This window comes from Lycium ferocissimum, chromosome 3, assembly GCF_029784015.1.
Source record: "Lycium ferocissimum isolate CSIRO_LF1 chromosome 3, AGI_CSIRO_Lferr_CH_V1, whole genome shotgun sequence".
NCBI lineage: Eukaryota > Viridiplantae > Streptophyta > Magnoliopsida > Solanales > Solanaceae > Lycium > Lycium ferocissimum.
This window is the reverse complement of record NC_081344.1, coordinates 14932317-14952210: the sequence shown is the minus strand read 5'-3', so window position 1 is coordinate 14952210 and position 19894 is coordinate 14932317. Positions and strand designations below refer to the sequence as shown.

The 19894-nt window shown below is 32.0% G+C and overlaps 1 protein-coding gene across 1 annotated transcript; it reads right to left on the bottom strand.

The window, feature by feature from the left end:
* Positions 1–17539: 17539 nt before the first annotated feature.
* Positions 17540–19481, bottom strand: LOC132049830 (alkane hydroxylase MAH1-like). Its single transcript, XM_059440779.1, has one exon. It carries the CDS (start codon positions 19285–19287, stop codon positions 17743–17745), a length of 1545 nt encoding a protein of 514 aa, XP_059296762.1. The 5' UTR covers positions 19288–19481; the 3' UTR covers positions 17540–17742.
* Between the last annotated feature and the right edge of the window lie 413 nt (positions 19482–19894).

Here is a 19894-nt window from a genome sequence, read left to right as displayed (position 1 = left end):
TTTTTACAAAGGTGTTAATTAATATTTTCTTTCTAAAGTTACCCTTGCTAATAGATGATTTAAAGAACTTCCTAATAAAGTACTTTCTATGAGTAAATTTGAAAAGGTTAATATAGTCATAACATTCTTAACTTATATTTTAAATAACTTTCTTAATATGTGTGCAAACAACTAAAAAATTCAAATAATACACAATGGGGACGTGAGGTGGGGTGGGGTGGCGGTGGAGGGGTTGGTGTACTTTTTCACTCAAAATTTCACGTGGCAACAATTTATGCTAGTTAAATATGATGATCTAACCTTAAAATTAGACGAAATAAAAATAAAATAAAAACCTAAATTCATTAATCATTAAAATGAACCTCAAGAAATAACTTAGTTCTTCGAATATATTTTATGATTAAAAAGATTACTTGATTGGTTAATCAAATTAGAGGTTTTTAAGATAATTTAACTATTGACTTATAACGGCTTCATTTTCAATTTTATAAGAAATTGCTCATTAATGATTTTTGCTTTCATTATTTATTATACATATTAGGTATTTGAAAAGAAATGAGTGAAAGAATAAGTAACAATTACACGTAATAACAAAAATTTCAAGATGTATGTTTCCAAATAAATCTAATTATAAGCACAATAATAATAATAATAATAATAATTCAAGAAAACTTATAAAATGATTTTCTTTTTGAAATTATGCTTGAAAATGATTCAGGAGAGATCTCTACAAGCACATGTATGGATTTAAAAAAAAAAACCCGAAAAAAACATGTATGGATGACGTGAGATATATTTAACCTATAATGAGATATTTTTTTTTGATTTCCCATCCGGTATCAGGTAGCGCATTGGGCCCGATAATCGATTCGTGCGGGTAGTCCCACTTTGGAAAGCAAAACACTCTAACAATGGACTCCGCACTTGGCTGGAGCTCGAACTCAAGATTCGATTAAGGATGGAATAAGTGATTTCGCCCACCAACCATTGTTGGTATAATGAGATTTGATAAATGGTTCAGTTAGAAAAAAAAGATTGGTAACATTGCCTAAATTTACGATAATGTACAAGGACAAACAAAGTAAAATGTTTATTTTATTATGTGTCATCTTTATTAATGACAAAATTCTACTAAGGGTGAAATGGATAAAAATAATTAATTTTATCTTGAATTTCTAAAATAACAAATATTTTGAGATAACTATTTTTAATAAGCACGATAAATAATTTAAAATGGAGGTGTAACAAAGCAAGAGGCAAAGGTAGATCTACAAAAAGTTATACTTCCAATAAAAAAAGGTCCACATGGAAGTGGTCTTGAAGAAAGTGACTCAGTTGTGTGAGAGTCTCTGCGTGACAAGCGTCCATTGTGGCCCACACAGGTTGCACATTGTGGTATGGTTGCTGAAGATTCATCGTGAACGAAGAAAGAGGACAAACATATTGGGTTTTGGGACTCATTGCCAGCCATGTGTAGCCACTTGATTGCATTAAAGAATCAACCAAAATTATGATCCCACCCCTGTGAGGACGACTAAAAATCCAATATCAGCATTCTAACTATATAAAAGAGCCGGTTTGGCTCACTTTTTCGTCGTCCAATTAAAAAAAAAAGCATTCAATATAAAAAAAAAAAAAAAAAAAATCACCATCTCCAAACTCGTTACTTTAAAAAAAAATCCCATATTAATAAAATCGAATATCCAAAAAAAAAAAAAAGTGAATCCTATATTAAAAAATAAACAATGTAAAAAAAAAACATCCCATATTAAAAAATCAAACAATATTCATGTAATTTCTCCTTTTAAATAAGTTTTCTCTTAAAAAGTATTAATAAATTTTTGTCAATTTTGTATTCGTAATCGTAGCAAACACTAATATAATAAAGTCTTTGGATACATAAAATTACAATGTTATATTAATCATGTTTTGAACATAATATATATATATATATATATATATATATATATATATATATATATATATATATATATATATATATTCTTGTAATATATCATTTATTTGTTATGTTTACTAAAATAAATATACTTAAAATATTTATATTTTTTAAAATAAGATAGAATTTAATTACTTTTTCATTTTTATTCTTACTTTAATAAATGTGAAAAGAGATTAATATCAAATGGAGATCAAATAATGAATAAGGTAAATTAGTCAAATTCTAATTCTAATTCACGTTTCCTTAAAAACCATCAGTTAACAATATGACAAACAGTAAAATGAGCTAAACTAAATAGTATTTCTTCGTCTAAATAAAAATCAATTTCTACTTTGTTTTGTTTTAAACATGTAAAATTAATTTAACAATTTGAATTAAATTATCCAAATCAAAATTTGATAAAAAAATAATAAGTATTTTACACTTTTAAATTAATCGAATTAAAATTGAAAATATCATTCATTGCCTTATTCTCAAAAGAGAAAAATAGTTTCCTTTTAAATAAGTCTTCTCTTTTAAAAAGTATTAATACATTTTTGCCGACTTTATATTCATAGCAAACGCAAATATAATAAAGTTTTAGATACGACAAAACTACAATGTTATATTAATCGTGTTTTTTGAACATAATCTATATATATATATATATATCCATAAAACGTACAAACTTATGTATGTTTATTATCAATATATATATATATATATATATATATATATATTATCACTATCCAAACATAACTAATATTAGTAAACCCATCTAGTTTATATATATTAGTAATATATCGATAATTAAGTTTAGGGTGCGGGTTGTTACCAACCTTCAGCCTCTGTACTATCCTTCCTGCAATATGGACATATGAGTTCATTCAATTCAATAGTTCTGACTCAAATTTCTTATATGTTTTAGTTTTTCACTAATTAAGTATAAAAATAAATTTTGAATTTAGTAAACCAAAAAGCTATGAAGAAATCTCCAACTCAGACTTATAAAGTTCAAACTCTAATTCAATTCTCGCTACAATCCATCCACAATCCTTTCTCTTATCTTCCTCTAAATCATCATTAATTAGCTCATAGAAACAAACCATAATGATAACAAGGAGTCTTTTGTTGTGATAATTCTAAATTTTGCATGATTAAAATTGCAAATTCTCCGATCCAATTACCCTCTCTTTTTTCGTCACTTAGCACAGCTGTATGAGACATTCTTTTTCTGTCTTCTTGCTCACAAGTCTAACTGGTTGAAATATTGTAGTATATGTTGGGGTATATACCATTAACCATGCGTTTAGACATGGTATATTCTAACAATTGTCATGGTTAAAAGTTTAAGTGGGAGATTGTTGGGATATATACTATTAACCATGTGTTTGGATATTGTATTTATTATAGAACAATTATTTATTCATTGTTTAATAAAGAATTAATAGATCATGTACTAGTGTGTGTGTCCTTTACTTATATAGTAGATGATTTGGTGTATAGAGTTTAGCTTATACATGGAAGATTAAATCGTCGGTTCTTATAAGTATAAAATTTATGTTCACAATCTGAGATGGAAATTGGACAAAGCACTCCGTATGATTGTAGCCCAAGATTAATATAATGTATATTCATTATGGGAAAGGTATGGTTCCTTTCTCGCTAATACATTTGTATGTATTGAACGGACAGAGTAGAGATAAGTGTTTTTGTCTTGAATATATAAAACAAATTCTCTAGTTCATTAAATGTACTTATACTCTTAATCTTGATATAATTATTATGATCAATGTGATTTGTTCATTATTTTGATTTATTAAAAAGGTACGACCCAATTGCGGGTCTACGTATTCCCGTAAATTGGATAATGGCAAATTACATTTGTGAAATAATAATTAGTTGATAGAATCCATGTCTCGACTTTGAGATTGATGATACCCTATGGATGCTTATAAGTCTCGTATGTGAAAACCTGTGGTGGATTTTGTATCCGTCACATGATGTAAGTTAATAGTAATATAAAGGATTAAATTAGTCAATGAATTAAATTGTCGTAATTTAATTTAATTGATTGGTATCCGTAATCTTAACATGGGGAGTTAAATAAGATTTAATGAAAGATTTCGAAATTGAAACGAGAAGTGCGATTACGATTTTTTAGTGGAATAATTCGTAATTTATTATGGTAGGATTAATTCGATATTTCGAATTAATTCCATAATAGGAAGCCTCGTTAATTAAATTCTGTGGTCCCTGCTGTGCTCGAATAATAAAGAATTAAATGAAATATTATTTCTCAGTGGAAAATAAAACCCAACAGGTTTTGAAAAAAAAAAAAAAAAACCTAAAAACCTGTAGTTATAATATAGGGGTCTTATTCCATAAGGAGAAAGGGTTTTACAAGTTTCTACTCTTTTCCATCAAGTTCGCCTCATTTCAGAAATTTAGATATTATTCGGGTTACACACAGAAAAGGCGAAGGATGATGATCAAGCTGAAGGTGTATTTGTGGTTGAAGATTCGATTAAAAGGTTAGTCGCGGTCAATTCAAGAGATAAGTATCAATTTTATGTTTGATTAATATCGCATTATGTGTTGTCTATTATTGTTTGATCATCGGCTATATATTGTCGTATTCCATCATTTAATCAATTGGCATCGAAAGCTTCTTCATCTAAATAGAAACGAAGAATATACATATTTTTGATTATGTGTATGAATACTTGTTTTTTCTGAATTTGTTATCCGTTTGAAATCATGAACGATATGTCGTTGAAATCCCTCCACCACGTCAGAAAGACGAAACGAACTAGGCCCAGTTTGATTCAATATATGCATTATGCTATGTTGTTGATTGAATTAATTAAATTAAAAGAAGTTGTTGCTGGAAATTTTAAGTGGCGGCTGCGGTAGAACTAGTTTCAAGGATTGAAAAAATCAAAACTAGGTTTGCTATGCCAAGGAAAATTGCATTTTTTTTTGTTTTTCATTGTGGCTGAATCTCAATTTTTAATATAGTCACTTGGGTGTTCTCTTGGAGGCTGACAAGCCAGGTTTTTGAGGAATATGTATAATATTTTCATTTTTAATATTCCTTATGAAAGTGGCTGTACGTAGTTATTTATTTTGCCAACGAAGGTTCCACCTTTAATTTCGTGGAGTGAGATTCATTCTTTTGTTATATCCTTTTACTTTTGTGACTTGGATTGCAGAGCTCTAAGCAAATAGAATAGAAAAGGATTTAATTATATGGGCATAATCTTTCTCATTCTCACAGTATGTATTATTGTATAAATTGAGAATTTATGATTAATAAATAGTGTTGTTAAGTTCTCTATTTATTTGAAATCATTGAAAATTTTCAAAGTTTATACATGTGAAATCTATTGATACATAAATTGAGAGTTTTGATTAATAAATAGGATCCATTAATATGGTTTATTTATTTGAGTCATTAAAATATTCTCAATGTATTGTGAAAATTGTCCTTGAATAAGTGTATTCTAGTGCTGGTGTTTTATTTGATGATTAAAAAATAAATAAATCACATTTTAGTTACTAGTAACACTTAATTAATTAATGAGAAGAGATATCGAGGTTTTCACCCGAAAGGAAGAAATATAATATCTTAATTCTCATGTATTAATCGAGAGGAAAATTTGTTGTAAGTAGGTGTTGTGTCTTACCCAGAAGAAGGGACACAATGTATGCCCTTGTGCTCATGATAATTATAAAAGGAGAATGAAAATTTGGATTGGGTTATTTAATTCTAAAGAAAATTTGGATCGGGTTATTTAATTCTAAATATCCCTAAAACGTCTATCTTCCGAATTTGGTCATAGTTTTGGAGATAAAGTACATGTTAACTTAGCTCTAGACTTACATGTATCGTTCTTGCTTGGTAAAGGATGCATTTGCTAAATGATTGATGTCGTTTTCGCATTACTTAGATCATATTAGATGAGTTTTGAGTACTTTGTCGGATTAAATTTTGTTTCAAGTAAGAAAACAATATTCTTTATATCGGTTTTATTTATGTTAAATCTGGAACATAATTACTCATGATGATTCAACATGAATTGATATATGATAAGGATATGGAGCAGATTATTATTATTTTTTCTTGAATCGCCTGAATAAGTTATTTTTCTGAATTTGGTCATAGATTTAGAGATCTGGAATATTACGAACTCTGATTGATCTGAAATTCGGTAGGTTCATTGGAAACGACCCAGTAAGTTGCGGTTGTTTAGATGGTGTTCTGGGCAATTTTTGTTTTCTGAAAAATTAATTTATTTTTTAAAAAAAAAAAATAACTCGGCTATGATCTAGTGGTGATAGAAATTGTTTTCTATGGTTTTCATGACTAAATACTAGTGAAATAATAAATTTATGTGTTGACTTTAGGTCTTCCTTTCCATCGGATAGATTTAATTTATTATTGGTGTCACTAGGTATAATCACTAGTTATTGATAACTTGTATTAACTCTCTGTCTGAGTTACATGTTGGATCAATGGAACTAGAGATAATGATAATGATATTCACTTGGCTTAAATTAGCGGATACTCTTCGTCCGAGTTAGCTCTGTTTTAAATTTATAGAGTGAATATACGACATCACATATATATGTTGCATGAATTGTTCTTTTATATTGAAATTTGTTGTTCAAGATGCATGGATATCTATGTGGTGTGTTTTGAATTTTATATTCAATGATTACATAAAACATGCTAATTTCCAGAAAGCAACATTCCGAGATTATGTAAACATATTTTAAAAATTTTGTTCGTTGTTCTTGATTCATGTATATTAGTACGCTAATGATGATATGTGACAAGAACTACTGAACAAATGTATATGTTTTTTTAAATTCTATTTTGGCTGGAAAAAAAAGGATTTTTTTTTTCCGAATTGGTCATGGTTTCTAAATTATGATTTTTGACGAATTTCGATTGACTTGAAATTTGGTAGGTTCATCGGAAACGACCCACTGAGCAATACTCATGAGCTTTGCTCATGAACTGGGCTCTTTTTAGGCCATCCGGGGTCGTTTAGATGGGTTTTTGGTCGTTTTTCTGTTTTCTGGAAATTTTTTGTTAAATAAAAATTTTATTTCTTCAAACAGTGGTGGTAGGGTTCATTCTCTATGGTCTCCATTGTATATAGCAGTGATATAATGAGTTTATATGTTGACATAGGTCTTCCTCCTCATCGGATAGATTCATTATGGTTGATTACTGTGTTCTAGTCCCTAGTTAATTGATAGCTTGTCTTGACTCTCCAACTGAGTTACACGTTGGTTCAATGGAACTAGGGATAATTAAATGGGATATTTACCTAATATAAATTAGCGGTTTACTCTCCATACGAGTTGGTTCATTTCTTTATGGGGTGATATATACGGCATGACTCATATATTTTGCATGAATTGTTAAGTTTCCCTATCGAATCTAAGCTGTTCGGTAAGCATGGTTATATGTGTGATGTGTGGTTTGAATTTTATTATTCATTCGAAAAGATAACTAAAGATCTATTTAATGATTATATCTCAAATTCTCAATAGATTTTATCCGACCAACTTACTACTAGTCGGGGAATTTCTTCGATAGAAATAAGACATTAATTTAAAGGATGCATTATATGTAACTTCATTTAGAAAGAATTTATTTTCGAGCTTCTAAAGAATTTATTTTCGGTTTACGACCAAATAAGAGATGGATATGTAGTTTATTTTTCTTGTAACTCTTGTGTTATTGAGTTTGATAAACATTTTATCTATTGTGGTACATTGATGCGTGACCCTTTAAATTAATAACTCTTTTTGAACTCGAATAATGTTAATCGTCCTTTAAGAGAATTTATTTTTCTTTCGTGAATTGAATGAACTTATACGTAGGCACTCGTGTCTAGGTCATTTAATCTGAATAGAATTTAGAAGTTGGTCAAATGATGAACTTTTGAGGTTCATTGAAAGTGGAGGCACTACCAACTTCTGAGTCTTATTTAAAAGGAAAAATGACTAAGAGACCTTTTCTCTTAAAAGGAAATAAAGTTAAGTGGGAATCAAGAACGGATGTACGCATGTTTATTAGATATCCAAAGGGAACGAAAGGAGGTTTATTCTTGTCCTAAAAGAAAATAAGGTAATTGTTAATACAATTGCTAGATTTTTAGAAAAGGACTATTTAATAAACCAAGTTCCTAGAAGTAAACTAGTTTTATAGGAATTGAGCAAAGAAATAGCAAATGAGTCATCTAAAATTCAAAAGTTCAAGAACGTCTAACCGACAAGTCAGGGTTGACGTTCCATTACATTTAAGTAGTGGGAGGAACGTTAATAGACATAAGGAAATTCACTTCCCCTAAGTACTAGGAGTGATGTTGAGAAAATAACACCATATGAAGGCGTTAATATTTCAATATTGAAAGAAACATGCTTGATAGTGTGACTATAATAGTAGTAGTACTTAGTCGTAGTGGGAGAATAATAACCAAGATCGATTCGGTGTATACTCTTGGGAGAATTTCATGATAGGATTATTGAAAAGAAATACATTTTTTTTGGAGAGTTTCATGATAGGATCCCTGAAGATCTTAGTACAGAATCGGTCAGTTACAACGAAGCACTACTAGACGAGGTTGCATCAGAAAACAACTTAGTAAGTTATTTTTGCAAAGAGCTTAGTCGCTAAGACTTTTGGTAGTCATGCAAAAGGAATACATGTGAAAGTTGTAAATGCATGGTTAAAAGTCTAAGTGGGAGATTGTTGGGGTATATACCATTAACCATGCGTTTAGACATGGTATATTCTAACAATTGTCATGGTTAAAAGTCTAAGTGGGAGATTGTTGAGATATATACTATTAACCATGTGTTTGGATATTGTATTTATTATAGAACAATTATTTATTCATTGTTTAATAAAGAATTAAATAGATCATGTACTAGTGTGTGTGTCCTTTACTTATATAGTAGATGATTTGGTGTATAGAGTTTAGCTTATACGGAAAGATTAAGATTAAATCGGTTCTTATAAGTATAAAATTTATGTTCACAATCTAAGATGGAAATTGGACAAAGGCATCGGTATGATTGTAGCCCAAGATTAATATAATGTATCTTCATTATGGGAACGGTATAGTTCCGTCTTCTTGTGCTAGTACATTTTGTATGTATTGAACGGACCAAGTAGAGATAAGTATTTTTGTACTGAATATATAAAACAAATTCTCTAGTTCATTAAATGTACTTATACTCTTAATCTTGATATAATTATTATGATCAATATGATTTGTTCATTATTTTGATTTATTAAAAGGTACGACCCAATTGCGGGTCTATGTATTCCTGGTAAATTGGATAATGGAAAATTACATTTGTGAAATAATAATTAGTTGATAGAATCCACGTCTCGATTTTAAGATTGATGATACCCCTTTATGGATGCTTATAAGTCTCATGTGAAAACCCTGCAGGTGGATTTTGTATCCGTCACATGATGTAAGTTAAGCAGAAATATAAAGGATTCAATTAGTCAATGAATTAAATTGTCAGTAATTTAATTTAATTGATTGGTATCTGTAATCTTAACATGGGGAGTTAAATAAGATTTAATGAAAGATTTTGAAATTGAACTGAGGAGTGCAGTTACGATTTTTTAGTGGAATAATTCGTAATTTATTATGGTAGGATTAATTCGTATATTTTGAATTAATTCCATAATAGGAAGCCTCGTTAATTAAATTTCGTGATCCCCGCCGTGCCCGAATAATAAAGAATTAAATGGAATATTATTTCTCAGTGGAAAATAAAAACCCAACAGGTTTTGAAAAAAAAAAAACCCTAAAAGCATGTAGTTATAATATAGGGGTCTTATTCCATAAGGAGAAAGGGTTTTACAAGTTTCTACTCTTTTCCATAGAAATTCGCCCACACGAATTTCACAAATTTTGGTATTATTCGGGTTACACAGCAGAAGACTGTGGAACTGAAGGATGATGATCAACTGGATGGTGTGTGCTCGTGGTTGAAGATTCGATTCTTGGTCGCGGTCACGCTTCAAGAGATAAGTATCAATTTTATGTTTGATTAATATCTTGATTATGTGTTGTCTATGTTACATGCAAGTTTGATCCTGGCTATTTGCTTCCGCTGCGTATGCCTGTATTCCATCAGTACAGTGGTATCAATTTCGGGAGATTAATAGTGGTGAAATTAAGATAATTATTTAGGGGATTTAGAATATAAGGAAGTATCTAAATAAAGAAACTATACAAATTCAACATTTATTATATTACACACACAAATTATTTTTAACATTTTATTTATAGTGTCATTTTTCGACGAAGGGGGTTCGATAAACTCCTTGATACTCTAGCTCCGCCTATTGCTCACACTATCCGCCTATTGCTCACTATCATGACCAGATAGATATGGTATTTTAACAGCTTCTAGCTATAGCATCCAAGAGCCATCACATGAATGAATGCATGTGCCCCCCTCGGTTCGTCTCTTTTTAAGTTTTTTTTTTTATTATAGTATATATAAGCTCAACTAGTCAATTACCGTGTGACAAACCTGAAACCTCAATAAGACAGAACTGAGGTTAGGAAAATGGCCAAAAAAATAAAGTATTTTCCCGTTTTAATTTATGTGGCTGCATGTGTTTGAGTGGTCACAAAAGTTAAAAAAGAGATGAGGATACTTAAACTTATAATCTGAAATAATTCATAAACATTTGTGTGATTATAAATCAAGAGTAAATGAGAAGTCAAAAATAAATTATTTTTAAATAATATAGAAAATAATCATTCTTACAAACTAAACAGAAAAGTATTAATATATCTTCAAAAGATTTCTTACACTATCGAATTAGTTTCCTGATTAAATATAAATGATTTATATCATAAAAATTTCACGATTAATTGTAAAAGATTTATACAGTCCAACTTAAAGACTAATTTGACAATCTCTTAGTAAGAGAAAAATAGCTCAATCTAGCTAACCATCCAATCTGCTAGAAGGAATTCAGTATTAACCCAAGGTTTTCCCTACCAATTGGACCTACATATATTTTATTTGTAAAATGAGCATGTTTATATCTATAATTTTATAAAAACTGATCTAATGGAATAAATGATGCATATATGTCAAAAAGAGATTCTTTAGTAGCATTATATAAATGTAAATACATCAGAGAGGGCATAAAACTTTACTACTCCATTTTGGTCATTTTCTTTTTCCGTTCTAACTGATTCATAAAGTTTAGTGCTTAATTGATTCATAAAGAATGATACTTCTCTTCACCCGTGTACATTTTTTTTCCGGTCAAATCGGCGACAATATTTCCATATGAAGAGATTTTCTTCAATTCTTACACAAATATTTGCCTGATGATACAACAAAAATATGAAAAAGCAGAGAGAAAAAAATGAAATACTACTCCCGTAAAGCTTTGGTAGTCCAGTGACAACTTCAAATTTTAAAAAATTACTCATTTATTAGGAAAACATAAAGAGAACTATAAATATATGATGTAAACTACTTAGAACTTGAGATTTTCTTCCCTAGCCTTGTCTCTTATGACCTCTGGATTTCCAACTTTTATTTTAACACGACCCTTTATAGTGGCCACATTTGTTAGAGATCTCTACCAACATTTCCATATCATTTGCACTCTCAACAGCTACCTCGTTCTTCCTCATAATTCATGTCTCTATTGTCTCCATCTTCTTCAGCATCCTTTCCTAAGCAGCGGGGGAGGGTGATTTGAGAGATTTTCCCTTTCCCTTTCCCTTAGAAGACTCTCCTATGGCTTTAGAGTTGGACGAAAGTGCTTCAAATTCATTCTTCAACTCAAAGATAATTCTTCAATTTAGACACACTTTGTTGATTCACCCTTGTAATTTAGCAGTCTTACAGCTATGCTCATCTTTCTCTCAAACGGCGGGTCCAAAACTTTTAGTAGGTGTAAAATATTACTACACCTATTATTACGAAAAATTTGGGTGTGTACAAATATAGGGGATCTTAAGGGTCATTTTCTTCTATTTAACTTTTAAATACGCATAAGAAATTATTTCCTCATATTACTTTGTTGTGACAATATGTACAAGCTATAAAGCTGCGACTTGCTGGAGGTTGCAACTGTCTTTGCAGAGATGTTTCTAAGTTGGTTAGCTGCATTTCCCTCTTTGCAAAGGACAACGTCTCAACTGAACGCGCCAAATCAGTTGCAATCAGGCTAACTATGCAGATGAAGGCGGTGCAGCTATCTCCTCCAAGGGAAGGTTGTAGAAGTCTCATCATCGGGGATTTTGCTAGCCTTTCTATCACTGCAAACAAGAAAGTTTGCTTAGTGTGAAGAAATTCACAGTTGAATTCATCTTTTTGAGTGACCTCACTGTCATCCCATTAAACTTAGATCAGATTCAAAGGCAAACAGATCTAAAGAAAAAATTTAATCAAAAAAATGAATCCCTATGAAAACAAGATGCTCAGAGTATTCCGTGCGCGTCCCAAGCCTTGGTTCTTTGCATCACTTTGCTTATCTCACGCCCACGGCTCAGCGTTGGCGGCTCATAGCAGGTTCATGGCGCGTCATACAAAATCAGTATTAGGCGGAGGGGATCAACTATAGAGGCAACATCATTCTAGTCATTGCGCTGTATTGGAGCATTCTTAAGCACAGATGGCGCAACATCGATATGGCATGTGATTTTTCCAGTTGGCAGGAGAAATAAGGATGTAAAGCGGCAGAGTATAGTGTTTCACCACCACCATTATGAGCTCACTAACAAGGGCGAAGGTTTTTTTTTTTTTAATTTATTTATTATATAGTTAAAGCCAACTTCATGGTGGGGGATTAGGCTTCACCCGTACCTTGTCTATTAGAATCCAAAAGGAGAATACATGCACTCGAGGTATGATATGCCTAACCTCAACATGAGTTTCTAAAGCTATGGATAGACCCATTGCTTTATTTCCTTGCTAACCAAGGCCTCCAGTTAACAGTTTTACATAAACTAGGACCATAGGTCACTTTACATATGATGAAAGACTGTCTCTCATATTCCAGGTTAAGCTTCCAGGGCGAAGGGTTTTGGATGTGGCTTGGTATTCTAGGCCGACATGATGGCTCCACAATCCTAACTCTGCTTGGCTCCTATTTGGTGTCTGATAGTGCTTAGCAGCGCCATCCCTTGATCTACCGACTGTCAATCCTGATTAGTTGGTCCGACTGACAAAAAAACCCAAGGCTCTAGTAATCGCTCTACTGGTTACTTCTCCCAACTAACCAAAACTTTAACCTCAAACCGGTTTACAACAAAGACTCACATATCGTCAGTTGTAAAAATTAAAAGGCAGGTAAAATTAGTTAAGATAAATAATAAAGTCCAATCGTGGGATGTTGCAGTTTAACTTGGAGGTATATGACTAGTAGTGATGGATGCAACTATCAAATCTTTGCCACAAGAAACTGAATACTTTATGGGGTTTACCTTATTCTTCATATTTTCGTGGAAAACGTCGTCAAGCTAGTACCGTCATCAATCAGATCAACCAGACTGAGAGTACCCAGGCACAAGTTTTCGCCAGTATTGCTCTCAATGGTCAGCCTGATTATCTGATGTGATCTTCTGACTTTACCCACCAACCTCTTAGTTCTGTGACATTCGGTTATGACATGAATGATGTGCAGCACATTGAAGCATTTTCTATCAGGATGATGTATAGTGGACTGCTTGTCTCATTTCAGTAAGTTCCATGGAGGAGAATTGTTTCTAATAACTTTGGTACCTCTAAATGGATCTTCATCTTCAGATTATTGTTATTCTTGAGAAGTTATATACCAAGGATATGCTGATTAGTTTGGGAACGATTATCTACCAAGTCTGCTCATTGTGTAATGCCAATCTAGGATCCATTTTCACCTATTCTTTGAGTGCACCTAATTAGCCTATATTTAGAAGAAATTGTTAGTGTGGCAAGGGATTCAGAGACACCTCTTGGATGGAAGGCTGAACTGGCTTGGATCATTGACACATCAAGTGTAAGTCTACCAGTGCACAGATTTTCAGGATGATATTTGTAGGCTGAGTGTAGCAGATTTGGCAAAAAAGGAACAAGAGAAATTTCCAGGATGAGCAAAGGAGTGCAGATGCAGCGGTGAGGAACATTATTCAGGAAGTCTTCTTCAGAGAAAGTAAAAGGCCAAAGCTAGTTGTTATATTGAGGAAGCTGAACTATTATCCAATGTAATATTTCGTTCCTTTGACAGTTATAGTTTGGTAGTAATAGTTCTAGCTAGCAAGTAGTAGTGATGAGTTGAGATGGTGTGTATCCATCTCTTTTTCATGTGTTTTAACATTCACTTTGGTAATAAAAAAGTCAATTATTTAAAAAAATTGTACGAGCTATATATATATATATATATATATATATTTCAATTGTTTTTTATATAGTTCGACTAAAAGATAATGAATACAACACCCAGGAGGCAAGGATGCATAAATCCAGCCCTTTGTAACTGGTTGGTTTCTGGTGATGAATACAACACCCAGGGATAGTGGGAATTTGATTAAAAAAAGGTAATGAATACAATAACCACACCGGCAACCACAACTCTAAAAATCAAGTCAACAAAAACCATCATGAGATTTTATGCATCACATTTTCATACAAAAGAATGTGTTAAAAACAAACTTTAAAGGCTTAAATACAAGAAATGAAAATAAAGTGCAACAATGATCAAGAAGAGAATTAAAAGGAGAAAACATCAATCCTACAAAAAGTCCATTCAACAAAAAGAAGCAAATTTGCAATCCAAAATAATTACACTAAGCTAGAACGTAACACTATTTATCAACGATCAAAAGGGTCACTGGGATCAACTTCTTGTGAGATAAAGAACACGATCCTTTACACCGATCTGGTGATTCATGGTGAGTTCACAAAAAATACTTAAAACTCCTCGAGTGTATACTCAAAGCGCCTCTTTTGCACATTGGCTGCATAGGCAACGGTCTATAATAGCGTCCAATTAATCGGTTCCTTACGTGGCATTGATGAATTAACCTAAAAATGTCATTAGTGGGAGATACAAAGAGCTTGATGGCAGAGAGGGGGATGTGAGAAGGAGGCATGATGGAGGTGGAAGATCTAGTTGATTTTTTAAGGAGATTGTTTTCGAGGTCTAGTTATAAGCAGGAAGGAAAACCAAAGTGTCAACAAAATGTTGTCGTCGTGTAGATCATCTTCTTCTTCAATTCTAGGTTTTCATGACGAGCAATACTTGAAATTTGAAAATTACTAGTAAATGTTTTTCCATCATGCAAGTTATTATTCCATTTTTTTTTTCTGTTGATTGCTTGCTAACCAATTTGGTTGTTCTTGGAATCAGGTAATTTGAAACGAACACTAAACTGATCAACTAGTATATATTAGGAAATTAGAACCATTGTCCTTTCCCCTTATAGACACGAAACTCCCGCTATTCATGAACCAATATATCTGCTTCAATTTTCTTTTTAAAAACAATAATGTATATGTGAGACTAGTGTTGATAAACTGTAGTGGGTCATATGAGTGATACTTTGAAGGAATTGTTACCTTTTATGTCATTTTTGAGTAATTCACATAGATAACAAAACTTCTAAAAGCTTTCGAAAATAACATTTTATAGTATTACATAAGAGTAGCATTTTTAAAAGATCCCTATTATATATAAGAGTGAATCCCACTTTATCCCCTTAACATTTAAGGGTTGGGAAAGGATATCCCCTCATATATTGAATGGAAAAGATAACTCCTCTGTCCAATATTTTTCAGTGAGAATCTTTTGTTTTTAATTAAAAATCTTTTTTTTTTTTACAATTAAATACAAAAATATATAACTCTTATTATTGTATATTTCACCTATTCCACTGACAATTTCACTTAACAATTTCCTCCAAAGCACACCAGATTATAATAAAATCAGCTATGACGAGCATGTCCCTTTAAGAAAATAATTATTGAAAGAATTGAAATGTTCGTCTTGGACTCAAATGAGCATCCATTACTGCATTTCTATTCACCTCTATTTGTACTCTGAAGCAGGACATATAATGTGTTGGGCTGTTCAGTATCTAGCAGCATAGGATTACATAAATTTCCAACACAGATGCATTCGAAGCAAATAAGAGGAACCCAAGAATCCAAAATTGAAAGGACATAGACAAAAAAACAAAAAAAAAGTGAGGCTCTGAGGTGTAATTCTTATTATTTGATTGAAGGATTGTGGATTCATCCGTGGCAATCAACGAAGAGGAAAAAATTGAATCAGACAATTGAAAAACTACCCACTTATAAATCACTTCACAGAATGAAATGTGTTAAGAGTGAAAATTAAAAATATATACAGCAGCCTTTACACAGAACATGTGAGAATCCCTATTTTCATTGCGAAACAGTATTTGAAAATGACACGGCATACCCAGCAACACCCTTGGCTTCTTAGCAAAAGATATTGATATACCCAATGCTAGACTCTACTAATTTAATATTTTAACTTTGTCCTTTGAAAAATGAAAGCTGATAAACAAAACAGAGCCTTAAGTCAATCATGTGGAGTAATATTTCAATATTAAAGAAAGCAACTCACCTTTAAAAGTTTGTCTTCATTCGGATGAATTAGGTTTTTTCAAAAGTAGAAGTGGAAGTTTTGCTTATTTCCAAGTGATTTGTGCAAATTCAGTTTTAGAGTGGAAGCGACAAAAAATACGAAAAAGTAAAAAGCGTCAAAATACTCCCTCCTAAATAAAAAAAATCTCACTTTTTATTATTTTTTTAAAATTAATTATCTATTTTCACCGAAAAATATCGAACAGGAAATTATTGTTCCCATTCAATATGTGAGGGCTATCTTTTTTCAATACTTAAATGTTAGGGGTTAAAGTGAAATTCTCTCAAATGGTTGCCAACTAAATCAATTACAGGACTAGTAACTTTTCTCTCTAGCACGTGGGGGTCTTTAACCGTTTCTTAAAATCTACACAAAATCTTTTCAAATCACACATTTTGTCATATCTCCTATATTTTGTTCCTTATATTTTCCGTCAGTGTTCTGCAAGCACCGCAAAGAAGAAGAGTCTAGCATGTGAGCTTCGGTAGCCATAAATACTTGAACGATGTGGTGACACACAATCAATCTCCAAATAAGTCCATAAAATGATGTGCCATGTGAAACTTAGTTGAGAGGCTTGATGACGGGCCGTGTAAAATTATTAATTTGCTTGAGACTATGATTGTAGGCTGCGAACAGAAGTCTCACGTTGGTAACTAAATTTTGGAAGTAATTCATCATCGTTCTTAGGATGAATTTAAACCAACTAATCATGGTATGTACATGATTCAACCAGCTGCCAACTATTAAACAACTTACTAGAAATACAATATAACCCATCAAATTTTCATGAAATCCCCCATTCGTCGGGGGTGCCCTTAACATCGGAATATGTTTAGCTAATTCATATTGTGCTACCCTCTTATCATTGAATATCACCATTCAATTAGAAACTTCAAAACAAAGAAATTAGAGTTGAAAAAAGAAAGTAAGAACAAAGGGACAAGTCCCAAAGATTAGTATACGGCTTTGGATCTTACAGTAGATGTGGACGTGTTCTACCCAATAAACATACTTCGACTTGATAAAGAACAAGAAAACTTTATTTGAATTCTTTAAATTAGATACACGCATTTGGTATCAGTTAACACATTTTATTTTGATTAAGGTACTACAATTTATCATTGGCCACTTAGCTAGACTGGAGATGAACCCTTTTAACGAGCATAACTTTCAGACCATTTTTCACTTGAACGATAATAGAAGGAGTAGGAGAAATTATTTGAGGTTGCACTAGTTCGATATGGTAATTGTATATTAGGGTGGCTGCCACCATTTTCATCTGAATGAATGCCATTTCTTTCCCTAAACAAGTTCTCGGGCCCGCATTAAATGCTGGAAATTTGAAAGATGGCTCATGTTTGATCCTTCCTCGCTCTGAAATCCATCTTTCTGGCTTAAATTCTAAACAATCTTTTCCCCATATAGTCTCCATTCTCCCCATTGTATAGAACGATAGCACAATTCTCGTGTTTGGACTAACACGGTGACCACTCGGGAGAATGTCAAGTTCAAGTGGAAGTTTATGTTCTAATGAAACTGAAGGAAAGAACCTTAGAGTTTCACATAAAGCAGCATGTAGATAGACCAATTTTCTTGTCTCCTCTATGTTGAAATGCTTGAGAATTTCATCTTCTTTTAGATGCAATTGTTGTTGAATGTCTTCCCTAATCTTTTTCTCTATTAAGGGATTTTTAGCTAAGAACCAAAAAAACCAAGTGAGAGCTGCACTTGTGGTGTCTCTTCCAGCTAACATCAAATTCAAGAAAGTGTCCCTTAGAAATTCTTGTACGTTGCCTGAATTATCTCCATTATTCCACTGATTGTATGCTTTAGCATAAGCAGTAAATAAGTCGAAATCCTCATCTTTGATTGTTTTATGCATCAGCTCTTCTTGTTTACGTGAAATGCACGGATATAAGAACTCATCAAAAGCTTCCCATGCTTGAATTAGCTTTTTCTCTTTACCAATTCGAAGCCATTTTTGCAATTTCCAACAACTTTGTGGCAATATATGTCGATACAAAAGTGCATCCACAGCATCGTTGAACGCCTTTTCACATGGAACATAAGGTAAACCAATAGATAAACTTCTTGGATCATGGTCAAGTAACAATTTGCTGATAGCATCAAACGTAAATCTCTGAAAAACGTCTTGCAAATCAAGCGGGGCGCCTTGTTTTGCAAAAGCATCAAGAATTGGTACGAGCCCGTTTTCGATAGTGTCCCTCATGTTTCTCTCCAACAAAGTTTGGAATTTTGCGTGGCTCATTAAGGACATGGTTGTTTTCCTATGAATCTCCCATAGTTCAGAATCAACATTGAAGATTCCATTTCCCAATATATCGAAAATTTCTCGGAACTCAAGACCCTTTGGATAGTTTGAGAAATTTCTACTAAGGATATGATGGATATTTGAAGGATCACTAGTAATTAACATGTTCAAGTTGGAAAGAATAGGACCATAGAACTCAAAGGTGCCTCCTGTTTCTCCAAGAAAAGCAGTTACAAATTCATGGATACGATGAGCATTTCGAATAAGGCCCGGTAACATTCCAAGGAGAGGCCAATTTGTTGGTATTGAGCTTTTCCGCCATCTTTTTGTGATGTACCATGTAGAATAAGAGAAAAACATGATGATAATCAAGAGAGAAAAAGAAAATTCCAGGACATCCATTGGATCCAAGTTTCTTTGTAGGACGCTTGAGAGATTTTAAGAAGTATAGTATTTTCTTTTTTTCTGAATGGGGGAACTTTACAATTTATAAAGAAAGTTTAGATTTAGTAAGTAATAGTACTGAAGTGGTAAATTCATCAAAACCCTTTTAGTTTCGAAGAAGTTGCAATCCTTCAATCAGAATTAGAAAGCACTTGTTATTAAAAAGGATTTTATGCGAATAGCCGACCGAACTTAGTGTTTATTTTTTTTAACCGGTATATATAGATTATACATTGATTAAATACAATTTAGTTGGGTGAGCAACTATTCAGGTTAATTCATTGAAAAAGAATGTAAATTCAATTAATTTACCTACATCTTCCACTACAAATATAAACCACAAAAAAGACAAAACACTTAACTCGCTCTATGGCATACTATACTTTTTAATCAGTTTGTCCCTGGAAAATATCACACTTACTTATTTGGAAATAATTTAACTTTTAAACTTTTAATTATAATAAAATGATTTATGATCACACAAATATATCTGACTTGTTCTAGCTCACATATTTTAGAAACCTTTATTTCTTATGTTTTGTGCCCAATCAAACACCGCTATGTA